Consider the following 24,571-nt stretch of genomic DNA (forward strand, 5'->3'; position numbering starts at 1 on the left):
TGGACGCTTCTGTGTAGCTGGACAAGCAGATGTACTATGAGAAACTCTCAGGTGTGTGTCTGTGTGTACATAGCTGTAACCTTGTTTATCGAGGCTGATACTTTTTGATAGAAATATCAGTCTCATTAGCGGGTAAATGCTCCACTGTGGTCACCAGCTAGTCTCTAAATGATTCTGTTTGCTGCTGTGCAGATAGTTTACAACTGGTCTCCCATCAGCCTTATCTGGCTGATAAGGCTGATGGGAACAGTACTGATGCTCGGAACAGTACTGATGAGAGCGATAAAGAGGGTGAACCAAAACAGTTAAGTTCTGGGTGCTAAGACGAAAACAATGAGCTGAAAAACACAGAGCCGAGAAGAACTGTAGAGTCAGTGATTATTCTCTGTGGTCCAGCCCTATGAGTGACACATTGCCATTTGATCCATTGTTAGTCTAAAAATAGTGATAAGTGCAGCTTTACACATTTACATCATTTGTCTCAGAGAAGAAGCCACCATGAAAGTGTCAAAGGAAATGTTTATACCGCAGTTGTTGTTTGTTTTTTAATAGCATATTAAGTACAGAAGAATCCTCAGACAACTGAGTACTATAATGAGTATGTACGAGTACAACTGTGTGGTGACACTTGACAATGGTTGAGTGTTTTCGAGTGACTACCTCCGAGGCTGAAAAATTAAGCCAAAGCTGAAGTGCTACTGAATTGCCACTTGAGGCTAACTCTAAAAAACTCAGTCCCCATAGACCCCCATGTGAAAATGTCCAACCTGGAACAAGAAATAGTTTTGGACCAATGTAGTTTTGACAACTACATTGGGGGTAAATTTTTATGTAACTCGTCCATTTACATTTTATAAACAGTTAAAGTTATGCATATTTGAGGGCAGGGCCACATCAGTGACAGGCTGTGTGCCGATAGCGTCCCCTGTCTCAGTCAGACCCACCCCTCACTCCTCCACAGCTCCAACCTCTCGTACAAATATGGTCACTTCTGACTCTGAAAAACCAAAGCCACCCCCGTCATGTCTCTGTTAATCACAGAATGCTGTGATGCAGTATATAATCACACACCGGAGAGGACTGTTACCGCCATCATTAGGTTCTGTGTAAAAATGCAGGGGCAGTATAAAGGGGGGACGTTGGTGTAAAAGTGTCCCAAGATGACAACGTCTGAAATGCAGAACTTAAAGCTTCAACGTGGGTGACATCACGGTTGATAGCTAGTTCGGTATCATCACTTAAGTAATCTTAAATCTGGGGGAATTCGTTGTTTGTGTACGTATGTTTGCCTGCAGCTGATCTCATGTAGTACTGGACCAATCAGCCTAATATTCTGTGTGCACATTTATGGCTGAATGCACAAAGGCCTCTATCTGATGGCTGCGGTGAATCACAGTTGTTGAAAACCCGTTTGATTAGCTGTTTCATATTGTCATTGACAGCTGACTTCTCACTTTTCTTGATCAATTGGCCGTGGTTGCAAGGCTTTGACAGAATCGCGTCACAAAAGCATAAATCTGGCAGTCACCTCGGCGAAAACACCAAATGTCACGTCTGTTGTTGGAAACACTAAGGCCCTTCTACGTGCCTTAAAACTTACATCTATAGAAAAGTTTGGTCTCATTTTGAACTGGAGCATCTGCAGATTAATTCCATAATTATTATTTTATGATACAGGATAAATGAATGCCTGTTTTTGTTGTGTTCACTGCCATCTTGACTATGAGGGAGTCAGGAGGAACATTGTCTAAAGTGCCTGGGACTGTTTGAGATCTGTATCCTACAATGCACTTTTTTCGTTGCATCCTTTTTTATGAATGGTTTACATTAGACTATGGAGGACTGGCTAGACTGCCAGATGTTTTACTTGTCACAAATCCCTCTAACAATCTAATGTCCTGACCTGAGTTGCATCACAGATGCCACAAGAGCAACAAACAGACAGAAATTTCTTTCTGCAACGTCAGGGAACATTGAACGTCCTAATGGTTAACAGGAAATTGCAACGTGTGCTGGAGGAACGACTAATTTCCTGTTGAGTGTTATGTTTGGGTTAAAAGGGCAGAGTTTAAATGTAGACTTCTGCCAGCACTGTCTCTGACTGAAGGCTTTTATCTGCTGGAGTGGCTCTAACCATTAGTGGAATGTAACTACGTACATTTGCTCAAGTACTGTATTTAAGTACAAATTTCGAGATAATTGTACTTAACCTGAGCATTTTATTTTATGTTATTGTTTCTTTATACTTTTACTCCACAACATTTCAGAGGGAAATGTTTTTTTTAAAATATTTTTGCATGAAAAACACAAGACGAGTTTTTAAAATTGATGGTTGTTATAAACTAAACTACCAAACAGTTTATACAAGAACAGCTGCAACAATTATTTTTAAAATAAATTTCTGTGATTAATCAGTTCACAGTTTTGTTTTTTTTTAAATTTGAGATTTGGTGTTTTTTTTTCTACTGTTTTATTTATTTTTTTTAAAAAAAATAATTAAGTTTAATAAAATATAATTTTAAGTTGTTTTTGTAAATGTTCTTTTTTGTTTTGTTTTTTTAAAGATTTTTCTACAATGGTTACTTAAAATTTTTAAAGTATAATTTCCTGATTATACTTACTTACTTATTATACTACTTAAGTGCCATTTTCAATGCAGGTCTTTTACTTGTCACATAGTATTTTCACAGGGTGGTGTTAGTACATAGAGTACATAAATTTGGTTTTAGATTGACAACAGACATGTCATACCATGTTGGATGAGACATTTTAATCACTGAGATATTTATTTGCACACCGATCTCTTTCATGCTCTTCCTGTTATGACAAAATGCAAATCATACGGGATGAACATGTTTGTCATGAATGAGTTTCCTCCTGCTTTGGCCAAACTAACCAGTTATGAATGAATGAAGCAAACATATCAAGTATTTTGGCTGCACTTATTTGAAGTATTTTTGGTGCACATGTTGGCTTTTCTGTAATGTTTGTTGAAGGTTGACAAGGACATTTATTTTGGAGCAGTGTGAATATAAATACACCACAGGTGAGCTGAGAGCGTCACAGCTCCAACAAGGTTTCAATTCAGCTCTGGTGCAAGAAATCAGTAGAGCCGAGTGGTTCTGTCTCTGGAATTTAAGTCTGATTTCACAGAGGCAGAAACTCATCGCACGGGACTCCATCAAAGAGCAACGTGTCGTACAATTAGCACTTACATGACAGGTACGTTTGCAAATGTGAGTATCTGTCGGGTTGTTGTGTTGTCTGGTGGTGATATGGTTCTGGGCTGTCTTTAGTGATGACATTTAAAAGCAGTGGGCTGATTCACGGCAGAATTCCCTGTTATTTGTCTGCAAGCGTTTTTTCACACAGGAGGCAGGTAAAATTTGTAATTGAGGTGAGCTCTTGGAAGAGGTGCAGTAACAGCCTGTAGTCTGCAGATCATAATCTAAAATCTCACTGTGGCTGTTTCTGACATTACTCCCCCTCCTTTCAGTTTTAGTATTAAGTAGTAGTTTAAGTAGTTTTATTGAAGAAAAGCCACTAACAACATTCCCTTAATTCTGTGACAAACACATTTAATTCCCTATTAATTCTTCAAAACAAAGTCCATGGCTATTTTGTTATGTAAAAGCTTTTCTCATGAAGCAGCAAAATAAAAAAATGTCGGATTTTCATCAGCAGTAACTTAGAACTCCTGAAAGAGAACGTAAAACAGTACAATAAAGCAGAGATCTACAGCACAGTAAAGTAAAATACAGGGACGCATGAGACGCAAACCAATGAGATTGTAACATGTTCTCATCCTAAGTCGTCACATGTTGCAGCTTTGCGGTGATCTTACAGGTCTACATATTATGCCTCTGGTCTGCTGTTGTATATGGCGCTACAGTGATGTGAACAAATGCACATGGTGGGATACTTCTGCACGTGGTTATGTTTAGACAACAAAGCACATGGCAACCAACGCCAGGACGTCAACAAAAGCACATGCTGGATGGTTAAGATTGGGGGAACGAGGCACATGGCAACGTTTAGAAAAAAAACCCATCGCCTTCAGACAGGAAGCGAACACTAGACTCCCACATGAAAGTTCAGGGTTTGTTTGACCCATCCACCACCTGTCACACTCCTTATATGATGTCTTACCAGCAGCCTTTAAACCTGACGCTGTCCTGCAGCGTATCATGCAGATGCGTCCGGTTCCATCCGTCTATTCTCAACTGGCGTCAACCATCTGCCTATTGTGCTGCCTCGGCAGGTGCCGTTTAGCTGTCCAGCGGCATACAATAATGCCGCGATGGTTTTGTCTGGCCACGTTCGCAGCTGATGCAATCTGGTGGCATATCATCAGACGTGAAAGGTGTCTTTTGGCGTCACAACTTCGGAATGAGATTGGACTGGTTCAAACCGATGGAAACAGCGCAGCATGGTTTGACTCAGCGTGACCAAAAGTGCTACTGAAAATCAACTATGTGACTATATGTAACCTGTAAGTTAGGGCTACAGCTACAGTCCCACTGAGGACACTGAGTTCATGTTCTCTGTATTATTTCCGGGAATTTGGGATTTTAATGAGCTGAGAAGGAGTTTACATTCTAGAGTTAATGCATGGCGGATTTTAGGCTGATTATTTGAAACTGCATTTAGACCACCATGCAGGGAGGTGCATGTGCGAAGAGAGAATCACTGGAAGAATCTATGAGTTAATTCAAAGTTTTTTTTAATTAAAAAAAGTTTTTTGGTGTCTAGTCAAACCCTTTTTTGGGGACGCTTTCAGTATTAGACTTAATGAAAATTTCTGGCTACAGCTTAGCTATTAGTGTGTTATTTTTAATAGCACAGATGTCTTGTGACAGTGTTGTGAAAGCGGTCTCACCAGAATACGGCCTGTAAATACTACCGTTGGAGCGCAGCATGCCAGTTCCCATAAGACTGCCAAGGAGAGAAAACCCAATCGTAGTAAAATATGAAGAAAAAAACCCAGATGTCATCTGTGCGGAACCAAATTAGCTCACAGTGTGGTCGCCGCCTGAGGAAACATCTTCCATCGACTGTAAATAATTCCTGTCCGCCCATCCATGACTGCTCCATTGAATGTTAATGAGGCCTAAACTTAGATATACTGTAGAGGGCTTAAGGCTGTCAGCATGCTCTTTAATCACACACTCCCACACACACGCACATGAAACTGCTCTCTTTCAGCGATGTACTATACATCAAGTCCCAATTTCAACTGGATTTGATGTTTGACACTCATGTTAAAAATGATCAGCTCTGTGGTAGGTGGAGGTCTCTTATTATCAGGCACGGAGTTTTCTACACCCAAAATTATGGATTTTAAGATGCAGCTGTGTGAGGTTTTCTTGTCACACAGAGATAAAGATACTGTATATCACACTTCCCCTCCCTGTAATTACTAATAGTATAACTGTTACCTGTAAAAAGACATTCGCAAAGATAATTGTGAATTTCATACAAATCCTCTTGTACAAATCAGAGGGAAGCCACTGGGTTTATTTTTAACCCCTGTGCTTGTAATTTAGTAGAACGTTCAGAGACCACCCTACTACATTTGGAAGTTACAGCTTCTCTAGTCTGCAGGCTGTTAGACCTCCAAATCATTAGCTGTTCACCATAAGTACAGATGCACGGAGCCCCCGGGGGTCACAGGGTCGGAGAAATGGACTGATGTGGTAAACAGATAAGAACGCTGTGAGTGTAAACAACCAGGCATTATGGTTGCATTAGGTTCCCTCCAGTTTAGCTGTAGCCCCTCTTACACAGAGATCACACTATAGAGCTGCTACAAAGTGGACAATGGATTTTTGGGCACTGCAGTGACACAACCGTTTTGACAGGGCCACAGCAAAACGTATTTTAATCACCTAAAAAAATCAGTTGAAATTTACACTGTATTTGAATATTTCCAGAGCTGATTGATGTGGTGGGAGAGCATCAGCAACTCCACACATACTGACCCTCCAACCCTAGATATACACACACACACACACACACACACACACAGAGGAAATGCTATTTATAATGGCAGAGTGCACAGACATGCTTCCTCGGGTGGGCACATAATGTAAAGTTTTGACAAATTAATCAGCCAGATCTGCACTTACTGCCAGTCTGCTTTTTTTCGGCTATTTTTGTTACGGAGGGTGGACAGTTGGTTCTGTGGCTGTTGGCAGGTTTTCTACAGTCTCTTTGGGGCAGGAAAGGAGTATGACTGTAGAACAAGTATGGGGGAGAAAAATAAATAGTCTGGTGATATTTGCTTTAAATTTGAGACAGAGACATCTGCAATCACAAACTGACCATTTATTGCAAATGATGATGAAGATTTTTTGGAGGAGGCGCTTTAGGCTATTTAGAGGGGTTATAATGTGTGTCTTGTACACTTGTATGAATTTGATGGTAATTGTAAATGACCCTGCACTTGTTTAGTGCTTTTCTAGTTGTTTGACTGCTGGCTGAGGCTACCATACAAGCTGCCACTTCCTACTCATTTTTTAAATCACTCACACACACTCATAAAACGGTGGAACAGCAGTTGAGAGTGATTTGAGGTTCGGTATCTTGCCCTTGTGGAACCTCCAGCTTTCATATTAGTGGATGACCTGCTCCACCTATTGAGCCACAGCCTTGATAGGACGTCACCAAATTTGGGTGTTTTTTAGCCACAAAACCCGCTGTTTTTGTTACGGAGACACTGACAGCTTCTCCAGCCATGATTTTGCCACCGAACCCATATTTTTTTTAACCCTTTAACACCTGGAATCGACTTTTTTTTCTTTCTTTTAGATGCTACACTCATGGTTACATTGTACATGTCCCCGGTTTAGCTCCTTGATTATCCAATCTCTCCACGAGATTGCTTTCTGTCTGTACAATCTCTGTCTATATTCCTGCTAGCACTGCACCAAATGGCCCATCAGTCTTGCTTTCCGTCTTACTCTTGCTTAACAAGCCCCTGACATACTTGAACCCCTAATTTGAGGCAGCAACTTACTCCCAACTCATAGTGAGCAATACACTCTGTTTCATTTGATCGTCTGTTATAAAATCTGGGCAGACACAGACTCTGTGTTGTATTGTTCTGCCTGCTGTCTTTGTCTTTTATTGACTTTTCCTTTAGGTCCCCTACCAGAGTTCATTCAAGTGCAGTGTGTTGTAAGGACGTCACTGTGTACCTTTAACAATATGTGGCAGGGTGAAGTAGCAAATTAAGCTGCTTACAGGACAGCGTTAGATGGGTCTCTGTGCACTTGTGTATTTTCTCTTGTTCTAGGCATCCACAAATTTATGTCATCTTGTCATTTATTGGGCCGTGGTGGGCGTCTCGGCTGTGTAATTATGAGGTCTGCTGCTCTTATGGGTTTATGTGCGTAGCGCCGTGGGACACTTCAAAAGGAAACAGGCGCAGTGGAGAGCTAATTCAGTTGTTTCCTCACTGCCAACATGTTGGTGGGATCTTATAATCTCTGTGTCTGCAGTGAGCTCAAACACAAAGAAAGTGCTTTAAACCTCATGGTGTCATACTTGAAGCCTTGCAGAGCACTGAACCAAGACTATAGTTAGAACACGAATCCAGGTCAAGAGGAAGACCAGGTTCAACAAGAGCAGGTCCAAAGGGGTGAAGGCCAAGTCAAGGACCAGTCATCTTCAATTACCTCACACGATTGTTTTACATTAACCAATTAAAAGACATTTTAGGAGCATCCACACAGACATATTGAGAATTCACAGAATTGCCTTTATATGGGTTATTTTAAACATTTGTGTTTTTTAAGTGGGCCATGTGGAGAAAACATGTCTGACATAATGTCTTAAACATCTGGGGCTCTATTTTCTGAACCGAGCACAGATCACAGTCCTGCCCAGTGTGTTGGGGGATTGCTTGTCCAACCTGCACTTGGGGTACAGAGTGGGATCACAAACAACAAGTCTGTTCTCATTCCCCACTTTTTAAATATTGCCGCTTTGATGGTGATTTTGGTGTAAGATCGCAATGCCAAAAGTCACCTTTCGCATTCCCATGAAACGCCACTGGATGACATTAGGTGAGAAAGTGGCCAGACAGGACTAGTCATGGTGTTATTATATGCCCGGAAGCCATCCGGATGGCACCTACCACATCTGCATGAAATACAGCAGAATGCTGTCAGGTTAAAAAATGATAACGATGTAATATAAGGAGCATCTATAGGGTTGGTGTAGGCTGTAGATGAACAAAAAAACCTGGACTTTGATTCAGGAGTCCAGTGCTGGCTTCCCCTCCAAATGTTATGTTTGTTATTCAACACCTTACCATGAGCCTCCTTCCCCTAATCCTAACCATCAGTGCCAGCATGTCAGTTTGTTGACGTTCCAATGATCCGAAGTTGTAGCCTCAAACCAACAGTCAAGAAGTATATGTGGAGGGGACGTGGATTGTTGCCGATTTTAATCAGCAGATATTTTTTGATACTGGTCATGAAAAGCACAAGTTGCCTGACACAAGAGATGCTGGCTGGCAGTGAGTTGGGAAACAACAAGTGTCCTCTTTCAAAGCTCCCTTTAACCTATAAATAATTTTTTTTTGTAGTTTTGCTTTGAGAACTGCTCAAATACATTAATCATTACTCTGCATATTATAATAGGAGAGTATTGGTTGTCATGTTTCATCAGGTGAAATGAGTGGAGGAATCCTGACTGGAGTACTAACCATCCAATGAATATATCTGCAAGCAAAGAAAGGAGATTTTTTTTTTTCAGAGGGCTCTCTTTTTTATTTTTTTTTTTTTTTTAAATTAAAGGCATTTTCAGATGAATATTCCATAAATTACACTCTTTCGAGTGTTAAATTTTACTTGTAAAATTTTCTTTTTGTTAAGAAAATGTTTGAAACATTTGCCGTTATTGCACAATGGAGATAGAGACTGAAACTGCAAAGAAGGCCCTTAACTGGAAATGAACTGGGAATGTTAGGGATGTTAGGGTTGGATTATATGTGCTCTACAAGTTCTGTATATATGCCATTGAGAACATTATTAAAGCAGCAAACCACTGTATGCTATGTTAACTTTTAACACTCCCTGTGTGTGTGTGTGTGTGTGTGTGTGTGTGTTGAAGTCTGAGCTTTTCTGTTTCTTGTTGTGGTATATCATATATTTTGGTCTCATTAAATACAAATTATCGATATTGGCCCTGAAAACCCAATATGGGTCGACCCCTTGTACACAGGCTTTGTCCTCGCCGCAGCGGCTGCAGGTTCGATTCCAAACTCTTCCCTTTTCTGCATGTCATCCCCTTCCTCTACCCCTTTCATGCTTATAGCTGTCTTATCTAAGAAAGGCAAAGAGCCACCCCAAAAAATCTTTAAAAAAAAATGGTTGCTAAAAACTACAGTGACCAGCTGAAGAAGTGTGTATGTTGAGACAGTTCAACATAAAGTTCGATATATTCTGTAATGCGAAATTTAACAGAATCTCCCACATTTGCATGATAAGCAGACGTGTCAGAGCTCTGCAGGGAATATCGTGTAATTTAACAAATGAATGGTTTGCAGTACCAGAATATATTTTACAGCTCGTTCCACACTGTTCATTGGAAGTGTCAGTGCATCACCACAGCACACACTGGAACATGTTCCATACCACTTGTGTGGTAATACATTCAACAAAGACAGTAAAACAGTATGGAGAGGTCTGAGAGGCAAACCGAGCAGTGGATTTTTGTGTCTAGCTGATGGTTAAAACTTTATTTGCGTGTTGTGTTGTGGCTTGAAACATGTTTGTTTGCTGCTGTTCATTTTCGTTTTAACGGGCTCCCGCCTCGCTGCGAGATCTCTGACCACGGGACTCGCCTGGTGTTCATGCGTCACTATCACTGGCACAGATAAAACAGCACGCCATATCCTAAACTGACCTTCCATGCAAGCAACACATGTGAAAGACTTGTGTGTGACTTACATGCAAGGAGAAACTTTCACAGGCAAACATGGGAAAATGGCAACTTTGTAATGCAGTGAATGAATTGAAACCGCCGAAGCTCCACTGCACAGGTCAAGCTTTGCATAGTGTACTCCAACCACTATTGTTAATCCTAATGCTGCATTCGCACTGTGAGTGACCCAGCAACAGGCTACAATTCAAGCTACAAAGGACGCCCGACACTTGCCATTGCTGACGGGTGTGATGTGCTACTAACAAAAGCTGAGCTGTCCTCAATTTTTGAAGTGCCCCAATGACTTGAAGCATAAGCCAATCATAAGGTGTGTTTTTTAAACGTATAGTTCAACCAAAAATGAAAATTCAGTCATCATCTACTCACCCTCATGCTGATGGAAAGTCACGTGAAGTTTTACAGACCACAAAACACTGCGTATCACAGAGAAACAGCGTTGCACTCAGCTCCTAAACAATAGAAGCAAATAGAGAAAGAAATCTAAAATTTAAACAATATACACGAAAAACCACATGCCTTTGCTTTACAGGACTGCTTAACTTTATATGTACAGGTGTAGGTAAACCATATTTTACATGTGTATTCTTTTAACGTTATCCTCTATTCAGTTATGTCATCTTTTACAGGAAAACATGAACAAGCGATAATGATCAGATTCTGTACAACTAATGATATTCAGTGGATTTTATTGATTAGGAAGGTGAAAGGTATTAACATGTGTGTGTGTGTTGTGTCCACAGGGACAGATGGGAGTCATTGGGCCGCCTGGTGCTGCTGGAGCTCAAGGTCCCCTGGTGAGTTATTAATGACCATATGCATTAAAGAACGCTGTATGATCAGGTTATGATACAATGTAAACCTGTGATATTAGTCAACTGTCAAATGAAGAGTTATTATTTGATTTTGTAATTCAGAGTGATTACATATGCAGGAATTGTAAGTCAGACAACTGACTGATTGACCAATTAATACAGGTTATTAGAGCATAATTCCCAGAGTGCTCAGTGTTACAGCTGCTTATGAATGCAGAGACTCCACACAAAATATAAATCCTGTTAACTCAGCATTCTGTGGATATAACAAGCAGCTCATTTTTAAATGGCCCCATAAAGATTTGAAGGAAAGAGTAATCAGGACATAAACATGAGAGCTTGGATTCACTGGTGCTTTTACACACTGCTGTGTGCTAGTAAACTCACCGCCCACACACACACATCAATGCACACACACTGCAAGTACACACACTAGGACACACAGAATGGGCAAAGCTGCCCTAAGCCTTTGTATCCTGCACACGGGCAATGAGCAGTCAGGCTCGATTAACTGCTGAAAGAAACGAATTAATCTGGCAACATTTTCTATCTGTCAAACAGAGTTGCAGTCCAAGCTTTCTAAGTTGGTATTGACTAGATCCAAACTGGAAGCGGGTTATTGTGCCAAGACAAAGCAACCACAAAAAAATCTATTAAAACTTTGAAACCTGAGCGAATCAGTATTCGTTTTTTTTAAACACGGGAAGAAGGCAGTGAGCACCTTAACAAAAAAAAATGTCCAAAAATTGGTAAAAGGTAAGAAGACAATTACCTGAAAACTGGTAAAAGAAAAAAGAGAAGTAGAAAAACAATAATGAGGAAATGACCAGAAAAAAAGGTGCATAAAATTTTTTTGTTTTTTTCCCTGGATTATTTTGGGCTAATTTTTTAACTTTAAAATTTTTATTTATTCATTTTCTAAAATTTGAGATATGTCAAATATGTCAAAGTCAGTTATATGATTTTTTTAAAAATAAAAACATGAAGGAACTGCTTGGACGCAGGTATTTTTTAATAACTGTGCAGCTATATAATACAGAAAAACAAAGGGATCTGATCGGGACTCTGTATCCACAGATGCTCAATTTTAAATGAGTTGGATCAGGATTAGGGGCAAAAAATGTGATCAGGACATCCCTGATCCTAACAGTTAAAGGCCACTGGAAACACCATCACATTAAAGGGACTGTACAACCATTTTAAAGTCAAAGTCAATTTAAAATGTCACAATTGCTTAATGTTATGGCATGTTTATGCACTTAAAACATTCACATTTTTACACCCTGTGTCTGTAAGTGTCAGACTGCTTAACTCATCACTGTCCCGCCCCGCGACCACGCACTCACACTTAATAGCAGGCAGTGTGTAAAGCAAAACACACAGATATGCATAAACATGTACACACATAAAACACGCACACAAGTTTGCTTTTCCTGTGTCTTGTATTTATACAGCCTTCAGTACTATCCTTCAGTAATATCCTGACACCCAGTATGTCTGGATGCAGGTTACACATGCTGTCAAAATACAGTGACACCCATGTTTACATGTGCAGACTGTTCTCGATCCACAGTAGCAGACAGCGTTGCGTGCAAAGCGGCTCCCCACTGCATCCCAAAACCAAACCCTCCCTTCCTAATCAGGCTGATGTTTACATGGAACTCTGGGAAACAAAAACTGCGAATGCAGGTTTTATGACTGTAAATAGTTTTACTATACTTCATTGTCTCTCTTGTTATTGCCTTGTAACAGAGGCTGCATTTAACTGTCTGCATGTTCATTTCAGGGGGGTTGATTATCACACAAACACAAACAGGCAAACAATGCTTACATGAATGGGGTCACACATACATTACTGAATGAAGAAGGATGAGAAAAACTAGAAATATCTGAGCAAATGTAAATATAGGATGCTCTGAGCAGGCATTATACCGATTAAAAACATGTTTTTTTAACTTTTAGAAACAAAGCTAGTGGCTTTGTAGCTTAACCTGGTAGACAGATCTTTTTTGTTTAATCATACCAAACTTGTGTAAGCAAAATGAGGTATTTTACATTCTACACTGTGAAATCTAACAAGTTGATTTCACATGAAAACCATCAAGGAAACCAATATAAAGTTAACTTTTTTTCCATGTAAAGTTAACATAATTTAAACGTCATAATGTATGGTATTGTTTTGTTCAGTATCCTATCGTATTGTAAGTATGGTATCGCACACTACTGTATTGTATTCTACCCTGCGCAACATTCACTGTACTCAGGACTCATCAACTCATGTGACTAACGTCAACCACAGTCTTTTTTTTCGAACTCTGACCAGGTAGTTTTTGTTGCCTAAACCCAGCCGCAGGCCCCTTCCTAATCACATTAGTCTTTTTATGTGACTTATGGAAAAGGCTGCCCTCTGCATCATCATCAAAATGTGACGTGTAGGGATGAGATCATGTCATTTTCTGTCTCTGTCAGTTGTACTGATACAAACACAATTCTTAAATGTGCTGTTTAAACCTATTATCATGTTAGTGACCGAGCTAGCTCGCTGCGTAGGTAGTGTCTACTACCTAACTTTGAGCATTTTTTTAAGATGTTAGGAGGACTTTTATAGTGGCTGTCCGAACCAGCTTGTTTCCTGTTCAATAACCGACACTACAACAACCTTACCCTTATCTACCAGTGTTGTGCCAAATTGGTCATCATTTGAATATCAAACTGAAGAGGCATTTAAGCAACAAAGGAACAGAAACTTCTAGTGTTTGTGAGACCATAAAAATATTGCTCTACATGCCTTGGGATTGTCGATTGTTTTAGACTTAGAAGAGTTGGCATTATTGCTCTTGCGATATTTTCTGATGAAATTAGTCCGTAACTGATTCACAGCTTTTGTTCAGTCAAAAATAAAATGCTATTTTCTCGTCTCCCTGCCTCATCTGGCCTCTCGGTTCGTCTGTCGTCCCACCCTTCCCTGTCCTGCCCTCTGCTCACCTCAGGGTGAAGGTGTGACGGTGTTTTAATAACCGCCATCTGCTAAAGACATGTATCCTCATCCATCCACTGACTTGCGGGTATGCTGATGAGAGATGGATGAGTAAGACAAATGCTACGATGCAGGGCCCGCTTCACTCTAATGTGTTTTGTGAATTAGCCTACTTGTTATCATTCTGATCGCTGCACGTTGCTATTATCACCTGGAGACTTTCTCAGTGGTACAAAAAACGCCGCAGAGCTTAAAAAAGTGTAAACAATTTAGTTTTATCATAGTGAATTCACACTTACATCTCACATTACGATCTAACAGACCATTTGGATTAAATTAGAATTGTCTATTTGGCTGTTCTGACATTAAAGGGATAGTTCACCCAAAGACAAAAATTCAGTCTTTATCTCCTCACCCTCATACCGATGGAAAATCGGGTGAAGGTTTATAGTCCACAAAACACTACTGGAGTTTCACGGGGAAAAAGGAGTTGACCTCATCTCCCAAACAATTGAAGCACATGGTGACCAGGACTCAAACTTTAAAAAAGTACATAATAAAGCTACAAAATGTCTCCATACTATTTGTCCAAAGTAATCCAAGTGTCCTAAAGCCCCAACGTGGCAAGTTGTTTTGAAAAATGACACAGGTGTCTTGTTTTTTGCCTTGTTGGAGCCTGTATCTCCTAGTTCAGGAGCCACATTCACGAATGTGAGAGCTCATAGTAACTGCACTGAGAGAGAGAGAGAGACTTATGGAGTTAGCAGCAAGCAACAAGTCCCTTTGTTGGATTTAAAATGACTGTGTGTGGGGGAGCATTCTGGGTAGAATGTAAAAACTGGTGTGCAGATACCACGAGCTCTCGCTGGTCTGGAGTGCACATGCATGAACCCAGCTCCCTAACTAGGATCTACAGGCTACAATAATTGGCTAAAAACATGACGCCTTGGCACATCCTGGCTTCAGGACATTTGGATTGCTTTACTCAAGCAGTAGAAGACATTTTGTAGTTTTATTATGTATTTATTTTACGTTTGAATCTTGGTTACCATTTGCTTTAATTGTTTGGGAAAAGAGTGCAACGCCTTTTCTCTGTGAAACTCCGGACTATATTTTTGGGCGACCTATCCCTTTAAAATTTGACTTATACTGACATGTCTTACAAAGAAATAGAGTTGGTGAGGAAAGCAGAGAGTACACAGGAAGTCTTTGTGATGTTTGCAGAGAAAAAGCCCTGATGTTGTTACTAAAGTAAAGCCACCATGTCAGACACCCACTGACATCCGGATCTATCAAACTTATTTAAGCCCAACAGATTACACTTAGTTTACTTTATCACACACACACACACACACACACACACACACACACACACACACACACACACACACACACACACACACACACACACACACACGAGCGTATTGTAGTGGGATCATCAGTGCAGGTTCAGCACTTTGATCCTTCAGTATGATCCGTTTCTATTTGCATGACAGGTAGGGAGTCTTCAACAAAGCCACTTTCCAAAAGACTTTAACTTTCCCCAGATCACTGTCTTCTATCTGTGAGACGACGCATTACGTGACAGGACATAATATAATGTAACCCCTATTTATATTAACTTTACTTATATCAGTACCATCTCCTGAGTTTGCAAGACAGTTTCCAAATAGTGAGGATTAACTTGTCAAGACACAAAAACAGTAACAGAAACTCTCTCACACCGGTGCACATAATTAGATATATTTTCATCAGTCTGTTTGAGGGGGGTTTTTGGACATTTGGGAAACACCAAAACCTAAAAAAATGATGTCTATATATTGCAAAAAAAAGGGTTTTTTTGTATTAATAAAAAGCACATGCAATTCAGAGTGAAAGATTTGTCTTTGATTTAAAATAAACAGGTTTAATGTGCATACATTAGTTCAGCAGAAAATATGAACACTAGTACTGCAATAGACTGTCACAAAGTGGTGTTCAAAAGTGAACCTTTAAAGTGTTTTACTTGTCATCTTTTACCATTTTTTGCAGGATATTTTTAGCCAAGTTGTTCATTTCATTGTGCTTTAGTCTCATGTTTTTGAATTAATTTTCTCAGGTTTCAGAGATTAAATGCTTAAGAAATGCATCTGAATGCAGCATAAGAAAAAAAAGTCATTTCAGGTTTTAAAGGGTTTAACTGACTTAAAAAAATCCAACATACACCTTGCAGTACCCCCATATGAGCAATGCTGGGCTACACGCTGGTAACTGCAGAGTGATGGACCTTAGACTGACATTACTTAGTTTTCTGGCACAACAAGTTCTACACACATGAACGTATCTCCTCTTTAAGTTGATGTGCCAAATGTGCTAATTAAACAGCTGCTTATTTACATATTCAGCAGACACAGCTACATTACTGATTATTAGTACTCATGTTTCCAACCAGCTAGCATATACTAAGGCCAACAGGTCCACCTGGCTTTTAAATGGCCAAATGCTCCATTATTTCACTTGCTTGTCTCTCACTGTTTTTCATGCTGTTGGATAGATCTTGTAAATGAAATTTAGAGACTTTTCATTGAAAACAGCTGCATCTGGAAATTAGTGCGATGAAACAGTGACAGCTTATTCTTCCCTCCAGAAACAGCAGCTAACAAATCAATCTCCATTCAGGGTCCACTAAACTTGCATGTTTTAAAGCTTTCAACAACATCATACAATCTTGTCAAAAGTCAACCTTGAGGTGAGATTGTTTTGCCCTCTGCTGTTTCAGAGGTAAAGATTAAACTGTCAGGCTCAATTTTAAGGCCGACATTCTTGAAAGAGCTCAGAATAAGATAAAGTCTAAACATCTAAAGTGCAGTGAAACTAAAGGCACATTTTCACATTTGTGGACAATAAAGTTTTCATAAAGCACTCATGAGTTTATACGTATAGTGCAGTTTTCAACTGATTTGAAGTTATTTCAATTATTTCAAATACATACAATAAACAGAGTCAATAACCTGTCTAATCCAGTCAATTCAGTGTCCTCTAAAACCTCTAAATTGAAAAAAAATCAAAATGATCCCAACTGCAGTTAAAGTATAACCCCCAAAACAACCCAGATAATGTCCTGAACTGAACTGAAATACTGTCATTATATGCCATTATGCAACATTTATGCAAATTATGTAAATTATACAAATTGCCCAACATATGAAAGTTAGCATCCAGCAGATTCTTAATGCTGGGGACCCATGTTATACATTTATGACATAAAACTTTAGGGCACTCAACATTTCCAGGTTCATAATGGGGCTCTACAGGCTGGCAAACAGACTATTAGCCACTGACGATGAAGACTGTAACCAGAGTATCAGTGATGGGACTTATAGCTGATTTACAGTTATACGTGCACTCTGCAGAACCAATGCCTCAGCCTTTGGCAGTGGTCTTGTGCAATGTTGTGTCTCTTTGCTAGACACATTTCCTCCACAAATGCAATGAGCTAATGTTATTAACATATGCCTAAGATACTTTACACTGCATGAATCACCTTAGCAGCTTGCTGGGGTGTCTTCTACTCATTAGAACCAGAAACAACATAAAACAAAGCTAATGTTGCAAAATTTGGCTCCTTTATAACTCACAAAGTTCACCAACAAGGCACGTCTTATACTTGACAAATTTTCCCGACATATACAACATGATATATTTTGGGAGCTTTATTGTCTTTGCAACTTATCTGTGAAATAGCAGTAAATAAGAGCTTGGTTTCCACTGAGGGAAATGGTTTTCACTTTGTAAAAATAAACAGGAGGTCTGCATTGTTGCAATGTGGAGTTACATTTCTGGGGAGGTGCACGTCAGGCTATGGCGTAGGGTAGGTGTGGCTTTCGCTGTAAACCCATGAACACACGGTCACAGAGACCACTGGATGTTTAAATGTTCAATCAGTTTGGTATTTGGATGACAAACACTGCATATTATGGGGTTTTAGAGAATCTTACAGTAGATTTAAGAGTTAATTATAAATATAAAATACATAAACTCGGTTGAAAAGAACTTGGTTGAAAAGTTAACATCACACGAACTTGTCACTGTGTCATCTACAGGGTGTCCAGGGACCTCCTGGTGAAGCCGGCCCTATGGGACCTCAGGTAAAATGTGACCATAAAGTTACTTGAGAATCATTAAATTAAAGTAATTCCTATCAGTTGCTTATTTTCTGTGTTCTTTTTAGGGAGCGGCAGGCTTGCCTGGACCACAAGGACCACCTGGAGCAAACGGAACACTGGTTGGTATAACATTGTCGTTTTTTTCAGTTTACATCAATGTGTTAAAATATTTTTGTTTGAGCAAACATACAGCTGCAGGGGTTCACGTCCCTCGTGGCTGTAGTGCCATCAGTGTCAGGTAAACTTTGGGAGACAGCATGTACCTGTCCAACACATTAAGGCCTCCGTTTGCATCAGACAAATTGCTTTTTTGATCATTTAACAGCATCTGAAACCCTCTATCTGATTGAGGACTTAGTAACTTTTGTAACCTTCTGAAACAGACAATAACATCCACTTAACGCAGCGATATGCAGGTGTGCACAGGTAGGAAATGCAGGCTTGGTTTCAAATTCTATTTAACCCCTTTTGTCTTTAGATTTTTTTCCCACACAGATACTTCAGAAAGTGCCATTACTTTTATTTACAAATTTTAATTGTGTAAGGCCACATCCACACTAATACATTTTCATTTCAACAGTGGTTTGAAACATAAACAATCTTAGTATGCATTTATCCTTCATACCAACAGGCCTGACAACGCATATCACATGACCATTTATGTGCACTGGGACTTCAAGCTGGTTTAAATGGTCATCTCTGTGTCTACTCTGTGGTTAATTGCCTCAGTAAAGAAAATACTAAGCAGATAGTGTCAAGTAAGACCAGAGATTTATTTGCTTGGTCTCACAATGAGGTGAAACTGAGGGTAACACATGAAGATAAGGTGGTCAAGGCAGCAGGAAAGAGACTGGGAGTCATTACAAAGCAAATGTGATGACATATTCAAGCTGTTACAAACAGAAGCATTATCCATTGCCAGAGGGGGAAAGCAGTACCCCGCATCTTCATATCTACGCTTCCAGACTAAAACAACCCTGTAGCTTTTTAAACTAAAACAGGGTCAGCAGCATTTTCAGAGGTCTCAGTTTTAGTTTCTGAACGCACCCTACTATAAGGAGCATTGAGGGATTTTAGTTTGGCATGTAAAATTAGCATCAAATGACACCTGACTTAGAATTTTGATTAGATTAGATTGTCTTTATCCATATTAGGTGATATGGATTGGAGATAACCACGCCCAAATAAACCCAGCTTCAGGAAACTATGAAAACCCTAAAATGACAATATTTCAATTAGATTGAGGCTAATGTCTGATCATTTTTGATGCTTTTATTATGCATGTAAGACCCTAAATTACATACATTTTTTTTTTTGTGATTTGGGTTCCCACAGGCTTTAAAATGAAAATGTGTTAGGGTGGATGTCTAAGACTAAAAAGACATGCACAAGACAGAATTCTTTAAGAGACAGTGAGAAGACAGTGATGCCAGCCTCATCTTCACCATTCAAAACAGCTATAAACACTCTTGCCCTTAGTCAGTCGTCCTATAATCTAGTTTGTTGACAACATATTGAGGCCTTTACTCCTGCACGGACCAGCTCTTTGCTGCAATGTGAAAAGCAGCAGCTGGCAATATGAAGGAAGCACATGTCTCTCAGTACCTTTCCCAGCCAACAGTAGAGTTACCGGCGACAAGTACTACAGTACATAGGGAATTCAACAGTCCAAACTGGGAGTAAACAGGGAAAAAAATCCCCTGCCTGTGAATAATTAAAGGCTGCTGATTAGTGTCCCAATTGGGAGTGGTGGATGGTCATATTTGACCTTGTCCAAGAAACCAACAAGAGGCCCACAGTCAGCCCACATAACTTGCCACTAGCGATCATGATACTGATTCCCCTCCCAGTCTTACTCAGCCCACATAAAATCCCCAAGAGATCCACACATTTACTGCACATCCCAAATGGCTACCTGTATAATGAGTGAGTAGCAGGGTCCACCTGCTTTCACAGTTGTCTCAGAGTGATGCAGTCTTATCTCCAAGACTACAATTCACATCATCTTCTCTGCAGTGGGCTCCTAATGAGATCATTAATTTAGCCCAGGCACCGTATGTGTCCATTTGATTTACTTAGCCGTGCCATTAAGGCGGTGAGTGGCTGTTAATTTAGAACCAGAGTCAGATGACTGTGTGCGCTTTTACGGCTGTACACACAGTCAGGGCACCCCCTCTGGTAAACAAGATTACACACGGCCGGATGCAATCAAAGCAGAGCATTGTGACTATACACAGCTCTGTGGCATCAGAGGAGGGGATGTTTACAGCTCTGCTGCCCTCTGCTGGAGAACGTCACACAGTACAGGGAGATGGGAGGGAAGAGTCGCATAACATCTGCATCATGGAAACCAGTATAGATTCATTGATAAATGGTCATGAATCAACACATAAATCAGACAATTATTTAGTAAATCATCACTATGAAATTTTAACCCTTTGAAACCTGAAGCAACAATACTTTCTTGTGCAGCTTTTAGATGCCTTTTACAAGTCTTAAAATCTTTGAATCCTGAGCACACTGGTGCAATTTCTTTCAAAAACATGGGGGAAAAGGCAATTGGCAACTTGGAAATAACTTTTCCACAAATTGCAAGAAATCTGTAGATTTAGAAAATTGTTTTTTTAAAAAGCTAAGAAAAAACATCTGGTGAAAAAGGACAAAAAGCTAAGGAAAAATAAGATTTATAATTATCAGAATTACATATTTAAAAAGATAATACAGAATCATCACAGTTTTAAGCAAGTTTTCCAGTTCATTTACTTGTTTGTTCTTTGTTTCATAAAAAAAAAATGTATGTGTGTTTTTTAATTTATTTTTGAACCAATTTTATGGTAATTTTTTGTACTTAAAAAAATCATTTTTTTTAAAAACCTTCAATCATTTTCTGTTCTGTTGCTCATTGCCTTCCTTACATGTTTTTTTCTTTTTCTTTTTTTTCTTTTTTTTTTTTTTTTTTTTACAGAATTTAGGCCAAATTGCTCAGATTACAGTTTCAGGGTTAAAAGGCTGAATTCAAATTCATTCCATTTTAATTTGGTCTTTTTTTAGACTGCATTTGGCTAATACTTTCTCTGTGGCACATAAAGCCTTGATAAAATAAAACAAAACAAACAAACAAAAACAGCTTGAGGCTGGTGTCACCTTCCCACAACCACAAGCTTGGTCTTTTCATCTTCATCCCCCTCTTTCTACCCGTCAGTAGAACAGAGCACTATGACGTTATGCCTGCAGTGGCTCTCTGACTTATCTGACACACACACAGAGTCAGGAGGAGGAAGTAGGATGAGCCGTCCCTTGTATCTAGGCAACCACATATAATAACTATACATAGATGTCAAACTAATTGTCAGTTGACCGGGCCAACACCAATCAAACTTGGCATTTTGAGTGCACCTCTTCCCGATATGGATCCTTTTTAATTAATAAACATTAAATGGTATGTTTCTTATTCCTTCAAATTGTAGATTTTACTTTCCTATATCTTCACAGTCACTGTGACTCTGTGGTTAACTTAACATTGGATTTTGTCAACACCTAATACTTTTACAAACTGAAAGGGATTAAAATGTTCAGATAAAAAAATGTCGACAAGAATCATTCAAGCCCCGAAGCTTCGTAACCTTAAATTTCCAAATTGTGAATCTTAGCCCTAAGTACAAACAACAACAAAGCTAACTAACTGTCCTAAAGAAAAGGGTACAGTCCTCAACCTACATCCATAACAACACAGGAAACACAGATAAAACCGGCAGCTCTCCCATACAGAGCTCCCTGGCAGGAAGCTTCAGAGTCACGGTTTAGGGTGTTTCCACATACAGTGTAGTCCTCTTTAAATTTAACTCAGTCCTCTTAAAATGCATCAAAGAAGAGTTTTCCTGACATTTAAAGGAGCTTTTTATATGATTCTCTGTCCATATGATGTATTTTTAAGGATTCATAATCTAAAGTGGATTTTTAAAAAACTCTTCTTTCACCCCTTAAAATCAAAAAGGCCTCAAGATCCCCTGAGAAGCTTTGGCCACCCGGTGGGGTCAGAACTCCCAGGTTGGGAACCGGTGAACTAAAGTGTGTAATGACAGTGAATATTTATAACTGAATTGAGTGGGAGTAATAAGATACTTTACAAAGTTACAAAATATATAAAGTAAGGCCATAGACAAATGTTGAGGTCAGAACAACAAGCCGACTGGCGTGAGTGAGTCAAGCTATGGAGAGAGTAAATGAAATGCAAAAAATAAAAGAACCGCTTACACATTCCTTGTCAGCTACAACAGCACCAGAGACTGTTGTGTATAAAATATAATTTATCTTCCAAGTCCAAGCCAACAAGAAGTTTCCTCTGAAGAAAACTCTTGACAGGATCCCCAAACTGTTAGTGTGTCATGACAGGGAGAGCTCTGTGATTAAAAAGGTGTGGAAGAAGTAAATGTGATAAACCATGACTGGCAAAGCCTCTCATGCACCCACCTATATAATTCATTCTTTCTTTTCCCATCCTCTACCCAAAAGCGCTTCCTATGCGTGATTGTGATCAGGCCAGGCACCTAGGTTCACATTAACAGAGCCCACAGTGTTCTGAGGACACGCATGAGACAGCACTGCTTTGCCACTGTTTCTTTAACCATAATACCTGAATGTAAGGGGACAAAAAGTTTTGTTGTTTCAAACAATATTGTGCCAATGTTCAACAGTGCTCAACGGTGCTTGACGTCTCTGAAGTTAGACACTTAAGATGAAAAAAAAAAGCCCTGCTGCCTTCAGATGGTTGTAAAGAGAGCCACCAGAGGGAGGGAACGGCCTCCAGTATAATACCGAGGCCAACCGGAGAACACGAGTGTCAATCAATAATGGGTACTACTTGATCTGATGTTGTCAGCTTAAATCAGTCACTACAGTTGTCAAGATGCCATTTAGGCATATCAGCATGGCCGTCCTGATCTCTGATTACCATGAGAAGCAGAGGGGTGGACTCGACTCACATGACTGGGACTTGATTCAGCCTGAAGTCACAAACTTGATGACTTTAGACGTAACATGATCACAACAAAAAATACTTGCAACTCTTTTACTGAGAGAGGCCAAACAGAGTATCATTGTGCATATGATACAATAAAAGATGCATCATCATCATCATCATCATCATCATCATCATCATCAACAACAACTTGACTTGGCCTGTAACACCAATGACTTGTGACTTTAATTGGACTTGAGCCTTTTGACTTGAAAACCTTCCACCCAAAAATTTTTTTTAATAAGTGTGCCATGAATCAATTAATATCCCTTCATAAAATGGTATTCATTTATTGAACCAATCCAAAAGCATTAAATTGTAAAAGAAAACCATGATATTGTGTTACAGAGCCCTATTTGGAAACATTTCATTTCAGTTCAAAAGCCATGCTATGGCCAACAACGACAACGACAACGACAACGACAAAAAGATTGGCAGTATGCAAAACTTGTGTCTTAAATATTTCAGACAGACATACCCACACCTTCTAATTCTGTAAGAAATTTGAGGTTACACAAAGAGAACAGTAGTTTCAGGCTAATATAAAACATTATTGTTAATATAGTTCATATTACTAGCTGAATGTTAGTTAAGCATTACAGAGCTACGGATTTGCGGTCACAAATCACTTAATTTCCCTTCATTTCCCAGAGGTCAATACTTAAATTCCCAGCTCTAATTTGTTTGAACCAATCAACAACATCAAGTTGCAAAAAAATATATATCAATACATATATATCAAAGAGTATTTACTATGCCTCCAAAAACTATACAGTTGTCAACAACAAAAGATAAACAAATTGAAGTACGTCAAATGTGCATCTTGAAACTTGAAACTTCTAATTTCATTTGAAAAAATGCAATACATCAAAGATAATATTAACAAAGTTAATGAGCTAATGCTTACCCATAGTTAGCTTAACAGCTAAATATATTTTAACAAACTTGCTTTAACAAATAAATAGAAATTTTCAAAAGCTTCCATTATGTTTGTTCATCTAACATATATATATATATATATATATATATACACACTTGAAAGTCAGAGTTTAAGACTTGACTTGGGACCTGGTGCAAGTACTTGGGACGTACTTGGAACTTGCAAAACAATAAATTGGTCCCACCTTTGATTATAAGGGGCCCAATGAGAGAAAACATTCTTTATTTGATAACCGGTTATTGTCTTATTATTTCAAGATAAAAAAGCTTGTTTCTTGACACAAAAAATTAACACGAAAATAATGGCATCTAAAAATGTATTGCACGCCATTTAATTCTCATCTCCCGTAGCACTACATAACGTCATAGTAACATAGTAACATTTTCTTTTATCAAATTAGAGTTGAGATAGATTGGTATTCATGTTAAGAGAACTATAGGTCCTGAATCAACAAATATACCTTTTTTGCAGTAATATTACACTTATGATGAGTATTCATAGTTTTATGCTTTGGACTTTTTTTGTTCTTTTTTCCCTCACAGGCGATCAGATTATTGGACAGTTTTGGACAGTCGTTTATTTGTGTGTGTTTCTCTCGTTGAGGCATGTGGGAAGATAGAGCTGGGCTCTTGATACAGCACAATGCTTTGTTGAATATGCAAACTGGTGTGTTGTTTGCATGCGCAAAGTGTGCAAGAGCTGACGTGCGTGAGTTTGTCTGTGAAT

The 24,571-nt window shown here is 39.2% G+C and overlaps 1 protein-coding gene across 1 annotated transcript in view; it reads left to right on the top strand.

Moving 5' to 3' along the window:
* LOC121960882 (collagen alpha-1(XXI) chain-like) overlaps nucleotides 1-24,571 on the top strand; it is a 76,769-nt gene that overhangs the window by 21,550 nt on the left and 30,648 nt on the right. The window contains 3 exon segments of the mRNA XM_042510768.1: nucleotides 10,695-10,748; nucleotides 17,826-17,870; nucleotides 17,954-18,007. Of these exon segments, the coding sequence (XP_042366702.1) occupies nucleotides 10,695-10,748; nucleotides 17,826-17,870; nucleotides 17,954-18,007 (153 nt within the window).

Source organism: Plectropomus leopardus, chromosome 21 (assembly GCF_008729295.1).
Source record: "Plectropomus leopardus isolate mb chromosome 21, YSFRI_Pleo_2.0, whole genome shotgun sequence".
NCBI lineage: Eukaryota > Metazoa > Chordata > Actinopteri > Perciformes > Serranidae > Plectropomus > Plectropomus leopardus.